The 21,244-nt window shown below is 43.3% G+C and overlaps 1 protein-coding gene across 14 annotated transcripts in view; it reads right to left on the bottom strand.

Annotated features, from left to right (window-relative positions):
• Dlg1 (MAGUK family member discs large 1) overlaps window positions 1–21,244 on the bottom strand; it is a 376,826-nt gene that overhangs the window by 194,750 nt on the left and 160,832 nt on the right. For 8 of the 14 annotated variants that reach the window (XM_076393444.1, XM_076393489.1, XM_076393470.1 and 5 more), the window contains exon 1: window positions 1,687–2,251. The exons of the other annotated variants lie outside the window; for them this stretch is intronic. In XM_076393444.1, coding sequence (XP_076249559.1) covers window positions 1,687–2,101 — 415 coding nt within the window. In that variant the 5' untranslated portion in view covers window positions 2,102–2,251. Of the gene's footprint in view, window positions 1–1,686; window positions 2,252–21,244 lie in introns of those variants that run through there. 14 annotated transcript variants of the gene reach the window in all.

Below are 21,244 nucleotides of genomic sequence, written 5' to 3'. Positions count from 1 at the left end.
AGTGCAGTAGAAAATCCCAGTAATGGCTAGACACGCGACACAGTCCTAGTGTACTCCTCTTACTCGCGCTGCTTCAAATCGATTTTCTCTAATAAGGAAATTTGTTTCATACTTTTGTCAGAAAATTCAATCTGTTTTTCTTTATAACATGGACTTGTTCCGTTTCTTGTCCGTTTAATGACCATGAAAAGCTTCTTATGTGGGCATAGTATACTACATATCTCAGATCGCAGAAGTTTTGAATCGTTTCTTCTCTTTGTCTCTTCCTCTACTCCTTTTAGTTTTTATTCATCTCCTGTTCGTAGCCACGCAAGAGAAGTCGTTTCTCGAAGGCAGATAATAAACTCGAAACAATACGACAAGCGACGTACCGGCACGACACGAACATGCTTTCAGCCTTAAAGCGCGATACCGCCGAGTCGCCACTCGCCCCGCCGCGAGGAAAACTATTTCATAACTGGGTCGAGCGAATAGGTGGACCATGGTTACATGCTGGATGCTGCTTGAAAGAGTACGTCGCGCGTCTCGTCTCAGAAAAAGGAACGTTCCGGTAAAACTGGCTTCTCTTTCCTCTGGATCACTTCAAGCTAGAATTTCACATTTTTGAATATTTATGAACGATTTTAAATTCTTTTTCTTTAACAAAAGTCGCGACTATTCTGAACAGCGTATACTTATGGAACAATCCAGCATTAATTACTTTCCTAATCATGTGGAAATTTCAGAGATATCAAGACGTGTGACTTAAACTTGGCTCATTTGATCTCTAATGCAAATTCACGTTAACAACATAATGTCATTCAAACTTCCGATGAAGAGAAATAGAATGTAACGGAGAAAGGAGTAAGGGGATGGTTACCCATGGAACAGATGCTCCCTTGTTACTAGGGAAACAATGAGAATGCTCGACAAAAGCGACAACAAACTCAACAACTCATAGCGCCATGATGTCGCCATGTCCGACAGATGGGGAGTACCGATAGAAGACGATTTGTTGGAAAATGCTTTGTATATCTTCATGCTACGTCAACAATGTCTGACCGGCGTTTTCCTTTCCTTTCGTTTTTTAAAAATAACACAATTTTTCAAAGTTTCGTACATTCGCTTTGATTTCATCCGAGCGAAAAATCGAAATAAAAGTTATTCTCTTTTGTTTCGGTATGCAAAGTAGAACGGATGTTAGCGAAAGGAAAACAGAGGAGAAAAGAACTCGCGTGAATTTTCGCGTGTGACGTTATTAATAATCGACCGCGCAGGTACTAGTTTCGGCGAAATTGAACTACTGAAACGGTAATATATACTGCAGAAACAGCCACGCCGGAAGCGATATTTTTTATAGGGAAATAAAAGTTTTGTCTTCCTTTTACGCCACACGGTATCCATGCAAACGACCTACTTTGATTTTCGTCGTTCCTCGCACATATGGAAGGAAGCGCACGGCTGTCTTGCCCTCGTAAATTCGAAAAGTTCTTCGATTCTTTAACAATATGACCTCAGCATATTGCAAAAGTACGGAGAACTTCTTAAAGTGCTTCTCAGGAAATCATAATCGTTCTTGCGAACTGTGGCCCAAGATACGGACGAGGTATTCTGAATGGTCAAAATTTACTGCCTCGATGCTTAGCTAACGATTTACTCTTGAAAAAATGAACATGAACCCGATACTATGAAGATTTGCAATACTACCTTCTTTCGCCTGGACGAATCCGTGGACCTCGCAGTAACTTCCGGCGGATCCAGCGGCGCCAGGCGTGTCCAGCGTGAACAGGGTGTTCGCCGAGGAACTGACGCCATCGTCGGGCGTCTGCAGCAGACTGGTTGCCTGCGACAGTGTTCGTTGCTGATGATGCGTATGATGGTGAAGGTGATGATGCTGCTGCTGTTGCTGCAACTGCTGCTGCTGCTGCTGCTGTTGCTGCTGCTGAGCTGCCAGGATCTCTTCGTGCCGACATTTCGAGCAACGACGCATCTCCGAGCGAACACGCAGCAGCCAGACCATGCCGAACAGTGCCATAGCAATCTCGAGTCCCGGTGACCTCGATGGGTGCTTCATGCTCGCTGAATCAAGGTCATCGAGGCTCCAGGAGCCAATGCGATGCATAGCACTGAAATCTCCGCGAACGATGCTCCTCCTCCTTAACGACGAACACTCCTCGATCTCTCCGGCAATCTCTGCTCGTTTGCACTCTGCAATGCGCTTTCGTAGATAGTGCACGTTGGATGCTGATGAACTTGAAACTTTGTATTCTTTCAGAGCATCTACTTGGTTTTATGATAACATGGTTTACATAACTCTAGGTAATGTTGTTCCCTTTCGTGCGTTTTTTTTTTTTTTTTTATAGGAAAACCTGGAAAAGCTGACTTTCTTCGTTACTGATCGCAATATAAATGTTCTTACAGTCACAAGCTTATACTTCGAAATCTTCTTATTCTCCACTTTGCTTTTTTTCATTAAATATTTGGGGTTCGATTTTTTGCTTTTAACACCTGCCTTCGTATCAAGATCCTGCTGACTTTCAACGAAATATCTATTCCTTGAATTTTTCGTCTCTTTACTTTCATTCATTTGCAGATCACCCAACTTTTCAGGTAATCCTACTTCACCTTCATCTTAAAGTGGCCGATGTAAACCCTCTTCGCGTGTGCTACGTTCCATCGATTCGATTTCTAACAGTTCGCCCCGAGACGAACGATCCTTCTCCCGCAAATTCGTCCAGATGGGAGATTCCTCTCGTTGAACCTTTCGCCGGGTCTCCACATTTTTCACTGACATCACGAGCGAACGGGATTCGTCAGGATTAGACTTGGACGTTCGATCTGCTGTTGACCACAAAATGGACCACGCTTCGGCTCCTACCCAAAGAGCATCAATATACAGAAAAATTGTTAGAACTCCTCACGGTAGTGATTCGAAATTTTCACAATAAATCGAAAAGTTACGAACAAAGATTGCAGAAATTCCCCACACAGTTTCTCTTTAACGTTCCGCCTAGTCCAATGATTCCTGCCAAACGACCTTCAGAAGCCCGATTGCATTCGACAACTCACAGGTAGGAACTCGAGCCGCGGGAAACGATTACGGCTAATGAAAGCAGTCGATCGACACTCGTTCTACACTTGGTCGCTACGCTCACGCTAGGTTCACGTATAAAAGTAGAAAAGACCCGTTCGAACTCGTAACGTTTCCCGTGGAGGTTTTCAGCGAGGCAGGAGGTTAGGAAGGCATCGTCCCTTTCCCAACTTTCCCATCGGCCCCGTTGCCCGCTGGAACTTGGAACGATCTGGACTCAGCGGCACTCGACCGCCTTTGCCGTTTCAACCTCTGCGTTCTGTTTCCTCGCGGCGATTCGCCGCGACCCATCGAGCTGCGCGAGCCTGACGTCTTCCCGATGCTGACCCCTTCGAACCACCGAGAAGGCACTTTCGGCCGCCAGTGTATTTCACTTGATACGCATGAGTGGGCCGATTCTTTCCACCACAGACGGGGAGCAGAGAAGGCTTGATATCCCAGCGATAACGGGGACTTCTTCGAACGTCGCGGACCAGTTCCAAGAGGTTTTTCAGCCGCGTCGAAACCACTGGCCGGGAACGCTCGATAAGTGACCAGTACTCCTCTTATCCGGTCAACCAGTCCTCGATTTTCCACCTTCTTTTTTCCATGAATTCTATTACGGAGTTTTCGGGTCGTCCTTTTCTTACGTTGCCCTGCAAAAGTCAGCCGGATGGCATCGAGCCTGGCTGGGATTCGACGAGCAAAAGGAGAAACGTCGGCTCCGTCCGAGCGTGTTTCCTTTTGCTCGTGTCCCGACGGCGGAGGGAATTTTACGTTCGTCGCGACACGCCATTTTTCGACCCTCGCAATGGTTGGCTTGTCCCAGGGAGAGAATATTGTTACCTTTCTGTTCCATATTCCAGCTGAGTTTTCGTCTGACTCCGAAGGGAGCTTTTAGGGGAATTTTAATGGCTTGGCTGGGATATTTATTGATCTGTCGTGATCTGTTTTTCAACCCTTTGAATACTAAATGGATTTCGGTATTGTCTGACTAATGTGGAGAGTTACTACTTGCGGAGAATATACTATAACACAAAATTACTTCCCTAAACCTCTTATTTAAACTAATAATGATTATGTCGAGACTTATCAAGTACAAACAGTAACTAATTATAAGTTCTCATTAATATTCAAAGGGTAAACAGATACACTGGAACACTTTTAAAGCCCCTAAAGCTGTTTCGCGTCAATATTATTATCTTGCGGAGTGAAACATCGTAAAACTGAATTATGGTAAAACTGCATCACATATTTTATGTGTGATGAACGAAAACGTGCGAATGCAAGAGTCTGCAATTTGAAACGGAATACTGAGTAGAATTTCGTAGATCGACTTCGGGTGAAGAGCATCCCCGAGACGGAGTTGTAAATTACGAGAGGGGTAGATGGAGGGTGTAGTGGAAAACACTTGTACCTTCTTCGAGTACTGACTGCTGGCACTCCTCGTCGCTACGAGAAACAAGGCGCTCGCACCTGTCACGTACGTGTAACAATTAAAACTTGAATCTTGCGCTTGAAGGGCTGCTTGTTAACAACGATTCCTGGTTTTCAAATATTAGTTACCCTCTATTAAACTCAGTACAGTTCCTGGTTCGCTTTAGCCACTTGTAATTTGTGACAAGCAGATACCTATAATTGCAGGAGAGGAGAAATGAAAGATATCCAGAATAATATAAAGTTATGAATCAATAAGACTGACGTGATAGAAAACTGTGAATACAAAATTTTTTCAATTTTCTCTCTCTCCACGAAGCAATCAATTACGTTTTATATAGTACTGTAGACAGTGACAAGCTCAATTTTTTTGCCTTAGATAAAATTCGTTAGAACTATTTCCATATAAAAATTGAACACTGACAGCAGACTTTCAATAGCCATTTCCCCCGCAAGACCACAGAGAAATGGACTTTTTCAATTTCTTTCTCGCTCTGTATACGTGGAAAAACTCAATTGCCACGGATTTATAGTCCATTTCCCCGATACGAGATCGATCGAAGAAACAATTCATCGACGGTGAAAGACCGGAAGGCGCATCGATATGGCGACCAGTTTACATTCAAACCAGACCGTATCCCTTCGAACGAACGTGAGTGTTCAATTGAACGACGTTCTGGCCTCTTTTACCGTCCATGGCTGCCATCAAAAGGGAATAAATTGCGAGGAAATAAATAAATCGCGAACGTACACGATAATAAAGACGCAAAAATAATGTGTTCTGCCTGCACCAGTCACGATGCTGCAATAAATTATAGGACAGGGAGCGTAAAATAATACATCCAAGCTATGAATGGACCTTAAGAGCGCAGGATCATCCACAGAACCACCGACACGATGCACAATTCAATTGGAATGTTCAGAAACAGATGATTGCGAGAGATCGCGATGCACCTTACCTGGGTGAAATAACTATTGGCTCAGAATTGAATCTGTAATCGATAAACTGTTTCATTTAGATATACATCTTGAACATTTCCAGTAGAGGGATATTCGCAAACTCTTTGTGTGTCACTTTTTTACGTTTTTCGTCACGGAGTCAAAGTCTGTCTGTTATTCAGCGTTAAGCTTTCTCCTGTTTTATTTTTCCGTTTACAGGCAGCGCGTTCCATTTTCGCCAAGTTCAACGATGAAATCAGCGAAAAAGCCATGGGAATGGTTCCCGTCGCGACTAGCACGCGATTAAATGCAACGCGGGGCCCTAGTTGTTTCGCGTAATTGTGCGCCGCGATCCGTGCCGGTTACACGAGCGGAATTTATTTCGATCCCGCGCGGCGCAAAGTATCCGCGACTTCGTCCGCGATGCATGAAAATATATGATATTCTCATTCGTCCGTCCGTTTGTTCGTTCGTCCGTGCGAGAAATTTATTCGGTGCGCGTTATTTTAAAAACGCGAGCCAACGGCACGGAACGTCACGGTTCTCGCACGTGTCACTCGTAAAAAAAAAGGTATTAAAATATTATCGAGGATTCGCGTTCGTGTCGTCCTATATTCGGGGGAGGGGAGCTGGACGAACAGAACGGTATAATGGCGACAAAAATATGGAATATCGATAGAGATCGATATTGCGTGGGATGCCCTACTTTAGACCAAGCAAGCCAGATGAAACTTCGATCTTGCTCGGTGAAAAATTGCTGATTAAAATCGAATCGTACTAATTATCTATCGAGCCGAATCGGCACTATATCCGACACGTAACAATCCAAATTTTCATCGCATCGTCGCAACGCAGCAGTTTCGCGCGGAAAAAATGTTTCCACCTACAGCAATCAACGCGTTCAACGAGATCAGAGACGTTCGGAAATGAAACGAGAACATGGTGGCTATTTTTGGTGACACGCGGATCGCGGTGACACCGGCGAGTTCGCGCTCGGCAAAAACCCACACGAATTGTGTCCGTCGAAAAATGCTCCCGCCACTCTGCATTCGAAACCACTAATAGCGACGTTCCATTTCTGATTTTTATTTATTTCGACGTGAGTATTTCAATGGGTATTAATCTACCGCTCATTGGCACAACGCGGTGTCGCGTTTTACTTTGCCGACTGAAAGGCATTTTAAAAAGACGAAGCTTTTGTATTCTTTATTCTTATTGTCTCTATTATCATTGAAGTTTACCAGGGGAGAATCAACGAGATACTTTCCTAAGGGTATTTTTAATGAAATTCAACGTCGACCATGTTTCGTGCATGCAACTGACAATTTCATGACATAAATTCCAGAGACAGGACGTTTAGCAGATGTAACACTGGCTAACACGAATTTCAAGCTCTAAATTAGACGCAGTCGAGGTGGTACAAGGCCAATTTGGAATTTCGTCGGGAAACTCTCGGAATGGATAGCACATATTTGTAAGGACTGCTCATAAATGCGGTGAAAAGTTTTAATAAACACAGTTGCGCAACTCTATCAAACGCACCTCATCGGTGTGCACGCGTGCCTGAGTGTTTCTGCCAATAATTTAAAAACTTTCTACCGTGCTTGAAACGCGTCCGCTTGAGAAGTCTCTATTACGACGGAAGTTTCTTTTATTGTTTGGAAAGAGACTGTTCCCTTTGGAAATGACCCTCTTGAAAAGAAATCGTGAGGGCAAAGAAATGAAAGAAATTTCAAGTGTATCCCGACGGGAATTATTATTTAAAAGTACAGTGTAATATAGGGAGTTTAAAGTAGCTTTTGTGGAAAGGAGTGAAAGTAGCAAGACAATCTAACAGAGAATGGATATTAATGATCTGAACAAATTTATGATTTTGATTGGAACTTATTTAGCAGGTCCAATTTAGAATTGTCTATCATGGTTCAATGGATTGAAGCTTCAGCTTAAATACTCTGGCTAAACAACATTAGTTCAATTGATTTATGTTCGCTGTAGCTCTGTGAAATCTATTAATTATTAAAGTGTTCCTCACAGGCTATTACTAACCGCTTCAATCTACCTTTACATAATCCAAACCACATTACTTTGCATCGCGATTTCATTATTCCTAATGAATAAATATTGCAAGCCATATACCTAGGGAGTTGAAACCGTCAGCAGATACCTTAGAAGAGCTAAAGCAAGCACGTGAACGACGTTAAGCGCTAGGAGTATGCGAGGGATGTTTTGTAATGAAATCTCAGGGAAAAGAGAAAAGTATCGCAGCCCTGTAACCGGTCCAACTCGATTTTCCATGCAAATATGAGCAGCCATTATCGGCCGCAATCGTAGTTTAATTGGTTTTCTCTGCTATCACCGATCGTCGAATTAATTGGTTCGGTTCACTCGGAATTAGCACAGGTAAATTCCCTCCGTCGAATAACCGCAAATGAATATCGATAGACTTGTTTACCAGATCCCTGCCGTTAATAGGAAAAGTATCATCTGACTATCGAGACCATGCAGATGCTTCGTAATTTCATTTTCCCCTGCGCCATTGTTTTTTCGCAACACACTATCGCGGAATCCTGTGGCCTCTTCAACATTTCCTGCCTGCGCACGAAACGCAAAGCTGTATTATCCGCAGAACCACCGATATAATTCGCCGTGCACACATTTAAAGAGTCGACTTTCCAATATTTCACGGGTTCATGAAAATCTACCGACTAGTCGGAAAATAACGATGCAATTGCTGAACGAGAGACAAATGTATTAGGGTAATCGCTGCGCTCCAATTACTCTGTTTTACGATTCAACGGGATTAAAATGTTCCCGAGATTCTCCCATAAACTGTTGAATTATGGTTTTTGTTCATGAACTACTTATAAATTGTACGCAGAATTGAAAAGTTGTTAATACTGAAATTTAGCGAAGTTTATTAGTTCGCAATGAAATTTAACGATGTGCTACTTCCGCGTATACACGACAAGCTCCACGAGAGCAAGTTACTCCATTTCCCGTACATTTGCTAAACATTTTCGAATAAAGGGCTGGCACGTTGATCTGTGGCAAACAGATCCTTCGTAGCATTGGTCTGCTATGGACCTACAGGCCAACTTCGTGCAAAGTAGATCACAGGGCGAGGCTTTTGAACTCTATTGCCTTGTTGGTGAATACAACGTATACGGGCTGTATCATCTCGATTCTATCATGATTAGACACGCCACAGAAACAAACGCGAAACAATTCCCTTTGCTGTGCAGCAGCCTGTTAATAATGCCTTAACGAAATAAATTAACTACACCTTGGGGCAGAAACAAAATACATTTAGTTCGGAAATTCATTTACTCTCCACTTCTGATGCATTATCAACTGGATCTCCTAACGTTACCTTACGCAAGAGGAATTTGCAGACAGAAAAATGTACAAAGAAGTCTAAAAGACGGAAACAGCATGTTCCCATGGAACCGAGGCGAAAGAGAAAATTATTCAAATAAACCCCTAATGATTCAAACACACTCAAGGTGCGAAAGGTAAAGTTTGTACCGAAAAAGTTTACCGAAGTTCGCGGCAGAGTTCTATGCCCAGGAGGAGGAAGGAATCTGCAAATATAAAATGGTTTCCGGCCAGCGAACGAAAGTTAACTCAAACGGGAAACCGTGTAAACCGATTTCTCTCCTTCGAGCTGCCTCGAACTCCAAAGAAAAGGAGGAAGTAATCCAGTCGAATTTCCGCGACTCGTTTCTGTTCTTCGTGTTTCACCGAGGTCCGAGATAAATCCCTAACAAGATCAGGGAAACGGCAGACACGTGCCCTCGAGAAGAACGCATCCTCCTTCATTTTGACCAGTCAAATTAATTTCCTTTAGCGGAAACTTCAGGCCGTTGTTCGCGAGCCTTTCTTTTCGGAGTCTTCCGTCGTAAAGTCTTCTTCGAGTCGCTTAGCCGTTTAGTCGTTTCTTCTCGAGAAACTTCATTCGATTATCTCGAAACTTTGCAACTGCCGTAAAGACCTTCCAACTTTTGTCGTACCCAGGCTAGCAACCCTCTCGTCTTTAGAATTAAAAGGTAAACCTCTGTTCTCGACCCCGAAACGTGAAACCTAATCGTCTCCCTTCAGAGTCGCCAACTTGGAACGTGCATTCCCTTTCAGGACTACCTCCTTTCCCCTCTCATGCAAATCCCTCTCTGGCAGGGAGAGTGACAGAGAGACAGAGAGAAGCGTCTGTCCGCTGAAATTTCTCGGCTCGAGTCCAAAAGCGCAAAGGGAGGCTCAATTATTTTACAGTTTCGTCGGAGGGATGCGTCGGTCAGCCATCGGGGAATACCACGGGGAATACCACGGGGAATCCCTCGGGATACGAGTACACCTATGCAAGTCGGTTTCCTGTCTTCCTTTTTGTTCCCCTCCCTTTTTCAAACCCTTTTTTCCGCTCGCTTTTATATTCCCTTCTGGAGGAGAAAAAGCCCAGCAGCTTTCCGACGCGCAGACTTTTAAGCCTTCGCGAGCCTCGACACAGAGCTGGTCGTTTCTAGCTGATAGCCAGCGCGGATGGAACGTAATAAAAGTACGACTCCGACGCTGACGGTGGCTGCATGGCGAAAAGAAATTCCTTCCGGTCGTTTTAATTCGCGTAAGCGCGCTCCTCGGTTTACCAACCCCCTTCGACGCTCCCTTCGACGCCCCCTCAGCCAGCTGCTCGGTTCTCCTTCCTTTTATCCCGGTCGTCGGTTTCGCGCTTGAAAAACCGTGACGCGAGGAAAAGCGCGATTGTGTAACGAGTTCGTCTACGGCGGTCTTCGAGACCGCCTTCGTCGTTATTATTATAAGCACAGCCCTTTCGCGAACTTGGTACGCGACGACTACTCAGCCTTCTGCTGAATTTCAGGCGCGGCGCAGAACCTGAGGGACGCCGGGGCATTCGTTATTTCGTTTGCGCCAGCGAAGTTTAATTAACGAACTGGGTCAGAGGGTTGGTCGCGAGCGACTCAAGGCGGTTCAAGTCAAACGGAAACTCAAACCGCGACGTCTGAAAAAGAAGGACGAAGGGAAGGAGCACATGCTCTGTTTGTTCAGGAAAACTATTTGCCAGGTGCTCCTTTCTATTCTTTGCGACCACTGCTGCAACTTGCTTTCTTCGCGATTGGATATTGTACAAGGAAATGAGCTCTGCTTCTTCAGCATCATTTCAAGGTTATGCTAAGTTTTAGTTCTGTGGGATTGGATTCTGGCGATTTGCTTCGGTGCACAGAGCGAATGGAAATGAAAGTTTAACTGAAATAAAATTCATCTGCAATCAGATTCCGTTTTAAATCTTTGAACCCCTTTCGTCCCTTCGCTGATGCTGGACTTTTCAGAGGAATCCTGTCAAGCTATTCACGCTTTGTTTCATGGATACGAACGGCACAAAGCTTGTCTTGCATCAGTGGAATACAATGCACCGTCCTTTTCTGCTAATTCGACAATTTCCGTTCGTTGTGTGCAGAACCGAAAACATCACAAGAAGTTCATAATGTGAACGAAGGAGCGCTACTGGGAATTATAGTCACGTGAAATTTCGAGTCTGTTTGTAGACAGAGGAGAGTAACGAAATTTAGAAGATTCCCCGCGAGATCTTGCTTCGTTACCTTCGTTACCCCTTCCCGCAGCAGTGACTTTGCAACTCGGACCGAAGTTCTTGTCTGTGGGAGCATGGTCAGTGAACTTATGATTTAGACGATGTAATTTCGTTAGGTACTCAGAAATTTCATACGAGATCCCGGGAAAATTACAGTAGAGGAACATTTTCTTCTAGAACGTACTTCTGAGACCTTAAAACAAGCACACGCTTACGAAAAACGAAATAGAATTACACGTAAACTTTCTTTCCTCGAAAGGGGAGCCATAGAAATTGAATGCGTGAAGTAGAATCAGCCCTTTTTGAACAGACACGGTATACGATCAGGGAATTAATTGCACCAAAGGGAGACGACGTTGAAGAGACGCATACGGCGGCGCAAGAACCAGCTACGTGCGTTTTTCTACGACTAAATAGAGCAGAGATGACAGGGACGTGAACGGTATTGCGCCACGGGGAATATTTATCGGCAAAAACGCGAGAATCGAGGGTAGCGAGGCGAATGAGCTCGAGTTAATTACGACACGTTCGTATGCGGCGAACGTGCCAGTTCCTTGGACAGTGTTGAAGACGCATTGAAACTCCTGTGCAAGCGATCGTGGTGTAGCATTTCATGTGCGCGCGTGCACCAGTAAATTCGCGTACGAAACCCATTGTTCCTCCACTCGTGGGCCACTCCATATTGAATTAGGTCGCGTTCGTCGACGGGAATTGTATTCGACTGCAACCACCGTGTAATCACTGAGCCAGGAAAACTGCGAGCGAAGCTAAATTATTCTCCGCCGCTGACTATTAAAACCATGAATCGCTCGAAGTTCACGGATTTCCGTTCGTTTACATCTTTCTCCTGGTAGTCGATCAAAACTTGTGTTAGATAGCAGATAAGATTCACTAAATTAACGAGGATATTGTATTCCAATTTTCTATCTATAATTGGTAAGAAAGGTATGAAACTTGAACCTACTTTTGTATTTTTGTTACGGAAGTAAAAATAAGTATTTCAGAGCTTCTTGTCTCTTGAACTTTCCCATTCCTTCAATCCATTATGAAGTCTCGATGTAGTAAGGTATCTAATATTGATACACGATTGAGTAGAGACTCTCCTATTACGTTGAGTTTACTAAAACAATAGTAGCAAGGAAACACAAGTTGGAAAGAAGATCAGATAGAAGTTATGTTTACTGCTGTATGAACTTCTGTTATCGATTTTGTTTTCTCAGTTCTCCTTCAGCATGCTCTCTTACTGTTACAATGTACTCCCTATAAGGATAGCAAACGGACATTCGAGATGGAAAAGTTAACGGTGGGAGTTTTCCTGGGACATCACAGTCAGGGAATGCCCGTAGGTGCTTTAAAAATTGTTAAAATGTCCCTTGCTGGTCTTGTTATAACAGTACTCTCAGACTTTCTTATAAAATTGTTCCAACTTTTTCTTTTTTCATACTTACAGACTGCATTGCGAAGCAAAGACACTGAATTCTCAGAGCAATGTGCCCTCGTATGGGTTTGATTCGTGTCAAAAGAATGAGGTAACAAATAAGGAAGCGAAAGGGAAAGTGGAGAAAACGGATATGACAAGCGCAGACCAAGGCACGTCGTGATCGAGAAAAAGTTGACCGTTTCATTGACGTCGACACCGTTCCCGGCGGGCTTCTCTTCCTTAAAGTGTTCCCTACCGGCATCACAGCAGGAGGGACTCTTGGTACCAGCCTTACCTCGTTATAAGCTTCCTCGATAACGTCTCGTGGGACGTGCTGGATATCCTGTTCCTCTCCCTCGTTTCTCATTTTTTAACCTGCGTATTTTCAAAGCGATCGATTTGGATGTTTTGACAAGCCCCACCCAACGTCTTGCTCGGTTGGTTTTTACTGACTCCAGTAGTGCTCAGCGGGCGCAGAACAAACATTTCAAAAAGAGATATTCTCGCTGGCGGCCGAATGTTCGTTCCGGTTTTCCGCCAGACGACGTTCCACGGTTCAGCGAGCTTCATAATCGAACGCGACCGGTTGAAATTCTCTACTAAATTATATGATCCATGAATCGTGATAGGTTTCATGCGTTAGTACCCTTTCCTCTGTTCATACGAGACACTTGGGAGGAGGTACTTTTGAGACGACGATAGGCTAGGGATAAAAGGGGAACTGAGACAGTGAAATTTCATCAATACTGCAGCTTTCAGGCATCTCTATTCACGCAATGCTCTCATAGTCAGAAATTCGTGGAGAAAACGACTGATTCGAGGGAAAATGGGGCACGAACAAGGGGAGAAACATATCCATAGAATAGACACGATTTTTCGAAGGGAGGACTTTGTAGGTCTTGCAGGAAGCGGCGCCCGGGTGGCTGAACACGAAGACCGCCGGTAACTACTTCCGGACCCTCTTTGAAACATGTCCTTCTCTCGTTAGCCATTCGAGTCGGACGGCCTTTTCTTCCCTCGGCTGCTGGCTGCACAGTTCGTTAGGCAATACCTATTTTGCCCCGTGTCCAATTTCCACCTCGGAATTTTCGGCGCCATTACATTCTCCTAGAAAATTCTGCGTCCCGCCAGTAGGAAAAAATTTCGGCCGCAATCTTCCGTCTCGTTGGTCGCGCGATGGCTGAAATTTATTTAGCAGAGGCGCAACGCGGTTCCCGTGGCAACTATGGGCGAGAGGATATCGAAACAAGGGACAAAGACCAGGATTAGCCTCAACAAATGACAATTCTTCTAGTACTTTTGCTTTTGTTTCAATTTTGCGCTTCGACGACTAACGATCTCGACGACTGACGAGTAAAAAACGTAAAACTTGGCACTCATCCGAAGGAATTATTGATTCGATAGAACTCCTTACTATGGCTTGGAATATTTGGATACAGAATGATTTGCTGTTGCACGTTTGAGTTACCGCTTCCTCAAATATTTCCCAATTTTATTTTTCGCCGAATGTTCCTCGCTCGCCACGAGTATTCCTCCACTTCCTTCTGGAGTGCACTCGACGCGCCAAGTATCGAACTGTTATCGCATCGTAGTACCTATAATATAATAGCAGCTCCCTCAGGATTCGCGTCGCGTCGCGTCGTGGACATCCCAGGGCTTCTGAATGCGTCTACGAAACAGCATTGAAAGTTCACCGCGACTCCGAACAGAAGGAAAGTTTGGTTTGCGCGAGAAGTCGAGCAGCGGGCGACAAGCCGCATTGTTATCGACTAGTATTCCGTGGTGCACGCACGACCAGAAACTTCTTCGATATTTTATGGTCTACTCGATGTCGACAATGGACGACGAGCGCCCAGTCGCGACGCTTCGGCAGATTCCTTCTTTTCAATTACCGTCGCGCCTGGCTTCTCTGTCGTCGCGATGCACACTCGGAATTTCGAAGTAAACAACTACCGCTCAGAAATTGATCAGCCACGGTCTAGGCACAGCCGCGCTCAGGATTTCGCGATTCATAAATTCGCGGTTGCTTCGCAAGTATTCGAGGAATTCGCTTCTGACGGAACGCCTTCAGTGGTTTCGCGATTCTTCGTGTAGCAGAGCGAAAGTTGCGAAGTTATGTCAGCGATGAAAAGGGTTCCGCTCGCGACCCCGCGATTCGGGAAATGCTTTCGCGGTTGGGAACTGGTAACTGCCTTCGCGAATTTGTCGACACACGCCGCGCGTGCTTTCGCGAAATTAATTGCGCGAGAAATTTGATGGGTAGGCTGCTACAGTGTAACTGTTACCGAAACTTTAGGAATACTTTGATCCTATCGGGAAGCGATAACAAAGTAGATTTTTTAACTTTCTCCGATAATCGTTTATTAAATTATCTTCTACCTATTGTAGTAGAGAAATTATTCGACATCTGATGTGTAAATTAAAGTGAATCACCCAATAAACTGATGTATTGCACCTTTACTTATAATTTGAAATTCTCTAGAAACATTTTTCAGAGGATTATATCGTGACATCAAGCGAGTACTAATTATTCCAATTAGTTTTGATTCAGATAAGTCATCCGCATTTGGGACACTAGAATTTTAAAATATCGCCAACTTTATCGGGCGCAAAAACGCGGGGTTAAATGGAGATTACATTTCTTGTTCAGCGGACGCATGGACAGTAGGGAAATTTGCGAAAACGATTGGACAGTTGAATAGAATGAAACCGCAGATTGTCTAGGCCACAAAACAATCGATCCTATTCGGTGCACAGGCAATCGGGATACATGGACGAAGTGGTATAAACGCGAGAAACGGCCAACAACTTCGATACTCGTATGGAGTTTCATTTCGAGAAATTCAATAATCGGTTACATCGCAATAACTGTGAACCATTCGGTTTTATAGCTCCACGCACCCACCGATCATTGCGGTTACTTCAATCTTGTACACGACACCTGTAAGAATTCCATGCCATTTGGCTTTATTTATTACATCATTCTACGCCATATGACATTTATCACGTCGCGTTTACTCATGGGCCGTATATCTTTGAAATTACACCAGAGAAAATGATAAAATATGAACAGTACACTGTCTTTTCTCATAAAAGCTAGAAGTGTTCTGCAAAAATGGGAAACATGCGAAGAGTTAATAAACCCAATGTTTGACAAATAGGAAAATCCTGATAAAAACTTAGTTTTGAAAATAAACATGTCAATAGAGATAGAAGTCCCTGTGTCCATTTCCATAGAACGTTTGCCTAGTGCATCGTCAGTCCGAGGGAAGAGGACTCAGTATTTGGAATCCAAATAAGAAACACGAACTGGCTTTATCGTAGTGCACGGAGCATATCACGAATCGCAGAGAACCCTCAGACTCAGCAATTTCCACTTGTATATATCAAGGAGTTATGTTCACGCTCACATGGATACTATCTAGCAACCGTATCAGCGGTACGAATAATTGCGACATAGTCGAGAGACGAATTTCATCGTTTCAAAGGTGTTACCTAGCCAACGTGTCTCGTATCGAGTGTTTCCAAGTATAAATTAAGGTTCAGACAACAGAGAAGACTAATTAACCAGAAATCAAATGTCGCGTTCCTCTGCTGAGTTGCTCGTTGCCAGGGAACAGCAGGATACGAGGGCGCAAGAAGATTCTCGCCGAGTTTCCATTAATCACGCTGGCAAGAATCGAAGCGCTTCGGAGTTTGCGACTAATTGTAAGCATTGGTAATGACGGAAGCGGAAACTCGGAGCCTCGGAGTCATTAAGTCGGGTTGTTTCTGGTAAACTGATCCCTTGACGCTCGCTAAAAGCGCAACCGGCGAAATAATCACCTGGGTTGAAGAGGTGCGAACACTAACGTTGATAGGATTCCCCTGAAATTTCGAAAACGATGGTAGGGAATACATTAACGATTGTTGTGCAAGAAATTTCAGGGAGATAGTGAGGATATGGTGTAGCAGGTGAAAGGTCAGTCACATAATATATTGCCATAATATACTCGTCGAAAATCTTCTGAACATTCTTAAAGATTACACCTTGGGTTTCGAAGGGAAATTTGGAACCCTAAGGTTACATCTTCAGAACCTATCTTCACCAGTACCTAGCATTATTCTTTCAGAAGGCTGCTATTGGATAATTTTCTCCTGTGGCAACAATCACGAAGGCATAAATTCAATTTTATTGAGCTAAACGAAGAAAAAGGAGCAGCAGGGTGTTTCCGTTCCACTGCAGCGAATTATGGATGCATAGAGCGCGGCGCTCATCGATGCAAATGGTGTTCCGCGCGGTGGAAAGCGTTTATTTCGCATCTTCTACACTTATTGGTAAACACGGCGGAGCTGGAGGCGAGGCCAGTTAATTCGACGCGACGACGGCCATTTCCCGTGGCGAAAGAGATTGCTGTAATTATCCTTTTACGAGCAATCTGCGATTTCGTAACGTTCTAAGGAACCTTGTACCTTTGCCTAGTGCTTGCTGCTCGAAAGGAGCTTGGCGGAAGGAAGGAAGGAAGGAAGGAAGGAAAGAGAAAGGGAGGCAAGAAAACCGGGAAAAGGGAAAGCCGACGGCAGCGAGACGTAGCTCCTTTATCTTTCATTCTAAAATCGGGCATCGGATTTTCTCTGAAGATGAGGACATTATCTGTGGCAAGTCTGACAGTTAGCTATACCTCTCAAACCCTACTCAACTCGAGGAGATTAGTTAGAGGAAATTAATATCTGTCGTTGGGAGTTGAGAAACAATCACGCAATAAATAATCATCGTGGACCAGTCGTTCTAAAGAGGATTGAGAAAAACTGAAGCCAGCTAATGGCAACAAATGGCCTGTTGGGTCGCAGAATTGGCTAAAATAATCCTCGTGAAATTTTGGAACGCATCCTGGAACGATAATTTTCTTCATTGTCGTTGAAAGTTGAAGAGAGGTGGCGCGCTCGATGCTTGAAAGCTTGAAAGCCGGCCGCGTTTTACAGCTGAAAGCGTTTAAATGCGCAACGATTTGCGGATAATGGCCAGCACAGATTGTTGCGTTTATCTGATTGGCCAATTCGTATGATAAATTTGACACATTAAAAGATTTGACGGCTGTTGCTTGCGTACCCTCACTTCGGCAGAAAATGCATTTATTCGTTAAATATTGTTGTTAAATCGTTGCTAAAAGAGAAAATATTTACTGAAGAGAAAATTCGCGTGATACTAGCGAGGCAATTTTTGTTCAATTTTACAAGAAAATTTCTAGGAACGTTTATTGAATTGCAATTAATATTTCCTAATTAACTGCACAAAGTAAATGTTGACGAACGCGTGAAGATAAAACGATGATGTAAAAAGTTACGACTAAAAGTAAAAAAGATATTCTATCTCAAAAAATATGGTGTTTTCTGTCCTCGAAAATATAGTCACAGTATACTCGACTGTGAGCTATTTATTTGCACGTGCTCGTGACGTATTTATTATCAACGTAACTGAGACGATTTACAATGGACGTTCAGATACGACTCGTTTGTTTGACCCGATATGGTTTTATTTGCCACGCGTTCAACGTCAGACCGAAAATTTGCAGCAATAAAGCAGCGAAGTTTGCGCAGCGCGACGAAACAACGAAGTTCGTGTAATACGATGAAAGAACCAAGTTCCTGTAGCGAGTGCGAAGGAATATTGTATTTCCATAGTGGCAGAGAAGGGCTTTTGTAACTTGAAGCACGACGTATTGTGAATAAGAAATATAGCATGCGTGGTATTAACAAACCTGACTTTACCTATACCATATGACTAAGGCGGATGGGATGGCGACAGTGAGAAGAGAGTTACATAGACTGAAAGGCACTGGTATGTAGTTACGCACAGGAGAGGCATAGAAAACAGAATTGGATAGCTTGCCTCCGGACAGATTAATCCTAGTCAATTCAAGTAGAACCAGTCACAGGGTAGTCAGCCGTACGGCCATCGATTGGTACGTAGCGACAGGAAGGAGAATTGGATAGGAGATGCTTGGACGAAGTAGAATTGCATAGTCTAAAGACAAACAAAGTAGGAACAGTGCAGAGTTTCATTACAGTAGTTCAGCCCAGGGCAAGTAGAATCAGTGCGTATATTGCCAGACACGTCAGTGTCTAATGCAAATGCTTTCGAGTAAAGTTTTTACATATTATAATTATTTTACAAGAAACATACAACTCCTCAACTCTTATTCTGCCTTCCCTAGGCCTTATTATCCTCCCATATTCTAATTTAGAATATAATCTATTCTCGCATTCCTTAGAACTTTTTTGCAAGTATAGTAGCAAATAATGCCGCTAATTCTGCGTGCATTCTCTACATGATACGGTCGCTCGTTTGATGAAAACAGATGCTCGCTGGAGGCCAGGACTTAATATTCATTTGCTTTTCAGCTCTAGAGAATAGCACAAGAATCCCATTTAAAGTTTGTCGCAGTAAGTTAACTGGACCTTCGACAACGCTTGGAACATCTATGCAAAACTATCGCGATTGTTCTTGAGTGAATAACTAAGAAGAGGACAAAGCCACAAAGTAAAGGAGAAGAAAGCATAACGGCCTCGTCTTAATGGAGTTTTCCACCCCCTGCTGCAAAAAGCAGTCGTAGTTCGTATTCGAAGGCGAATGACTAAAACCGAGACGCGAGGGGAAAAAGATTTCCAACCGGTTAAATGCATTCGTTTCCTTTCCATCATCTATTTCTCGTTACCGCAAATTAGAGGGACGTGAACGAAGAAATGGAACAATATCGAACGGAGAAAGAATTTCCATCTCAGAGGATCGGGAGCCCCGTAAAATTCTTTTAGAGACACCCGCGAAAATCTCGTCGACATCTCTTGAAATACTTTTTTTCTTTACCATTCGGACGACCGTAAAACCTAACGATAAAGTTTCTCTTCGTATAATTCAAGGATTAAACTTGGACGAGTAGGATGAAATCAGATGAAATCGAGCTTCTCATTATTCGACCGTAAGTTTTGCTCGTTTTTCTTACCATGACTATTCTCCGCGAGCAGTGTAAATTGTCTCGGCTCACGCAACGAGTTTTTAATAAAACCATCGGGTTCAATTAAATTGACGTTTTTCAATAGAAGTGACAACTGTTAATGGTTTCCCAAAAATGGTCAAGCCACGCAATAAAATTCAACGCCAATAAATTTCGGTATGATTTCGACAGTTTCGATGGACAGTCATATTAAACGACGGAACTGCCATCCCGAAATGAACTACTCTATAGCGATATTTCATTTTAAAAAAAGACAATATTGGAAAAACTGTGAATTCGAAGCTCTGAAAGAATGCAATCTTCCTGCAAGTATCAAATAGATCAAAATCTAACTAAACAAGACAGGTTCATTATTTTGAACTTTAGTGGAACGAATCTAATCACAGGATGAAATAATTTAGAATAATTTCATTGAAAAATTCGGTGAGAAAAAAGCGATTAATCTCTATACTAATATAGAAATTTAATTGAAAAAAGTTCAATAAAGGGAAAGAAAAACAAGGAATTCCCACTTTATCTCTGAGACCATTTGTCACAATTCGATTGAAGGTTCCTTCCACATTTCCGAGGATCGGAGGATTAAGACATATAATTCCATACAGCAGCTGCCTGGTAATGCACTAATTTATTGGCCGATTTCGAAATGTATGTTTTATGAGAATTGCGCCGCCAGCGAGGAAACGATAAAATATCCCCGAAAGAATACGTGCTTCCAAAGGAGCAGGGCACCAGAAACACGGTTTTTCCGGGCGATGACGACATCGGGAACACGTAATTTCTCGAATCTTGTCAGTGATGCCGCGAGATCGAAAAACGCGGCAACGAATCAATCCTTCTCAGCAATCGTAAACGAAAGGTCGGAGATCGTAAAATTTTTATGAAGTTCGTGCATGAGATCGTAGCTGTGATTCCTCTTCCCCCATTCGCAGCTATGCATTTGCAGTGATATCGCCTTGATATAGTCAGACCTACAACTCTATATTACTAATCGCTTGACTTTACGCGAATATTTCCTTTTCCATAAAGACGTGTGAAATTGGATGATTACTATCCAATGTTTCGTATAAATTTTACTGTACTCTAATCTTCTGGCTTTAGAGAAAAGTGCATTGCACACGATCAGTGGCGTTTCAGCCTCAAATGGGATAAATCAATAGATTGGTCGAACTGTTGTTTAACGCGCGGCAAAATGCATGCATGTCCAGTCGTAGTTTGGATGTTTTAGAGCTATTTAGATGCACTTTGCGGTGAAACATGCGCACCGAGCTAATCACGTAACTCGCTTAGGCGTTAAAAACATCGCGTTGATCGAACACGGAATAACGAAATTCGATGCATTTGATCGGGGGATCGCGCGAATCATTTGCCAACCTCGTGGTTCAGCTTGCGAAGGCATTAATTAACACAATCGAGTAAACAAGCCGCAGCCTTCTACATCGGCGGTCAACTCGACTGATACTACTGGAAACTGCGTTCTCGTCGAAACGAGCTCTTGTGGAAGATCTAGTCGGCAAACGTTACCAAACAGAATGTCTTTTCAACTGGTAAATCACTAATTAAATATAGCGAAATAGTTCGTATTCCGAGGTTCAATAATTGCCCCATTTGATTTATTGAAAAAGTATAAAATATATTTAAAAAAAATAAAACACAGAACTCTGATTTTTCGTTCGTTGATAAACTGTGAATTAATGCATCATAAATTATTACTCTGACAATGGAAAAGCTTTGCATAAAAGCTTCAAGTTTCCAACGCACGCGTGGAGAGGCCATATTTTCAAATAAAGTTGATCCCTCTTTTTGACAATGGG

Source organism: Calliopsis andreniformis, chromosome 1, assembly GCF_051401765.1.
Source record: "Calliopsis andreniformis isolate RMS-2024a chromosome 1, iyCalAndr_principal, whole genome shotgun sequence".
Taxonomy (NCBI): domain Eukaryota; kingdom Metazoa; phylum Arthropoda; class Insecta; order Hymenoptera; family Andrenidae; genus Calliopsis; species Calliopsis andreniformis.
Note: the sequence above shows the minus strand (reverse complement) of the source record. Positions and strands in the feature narration are given on the sequence as shown.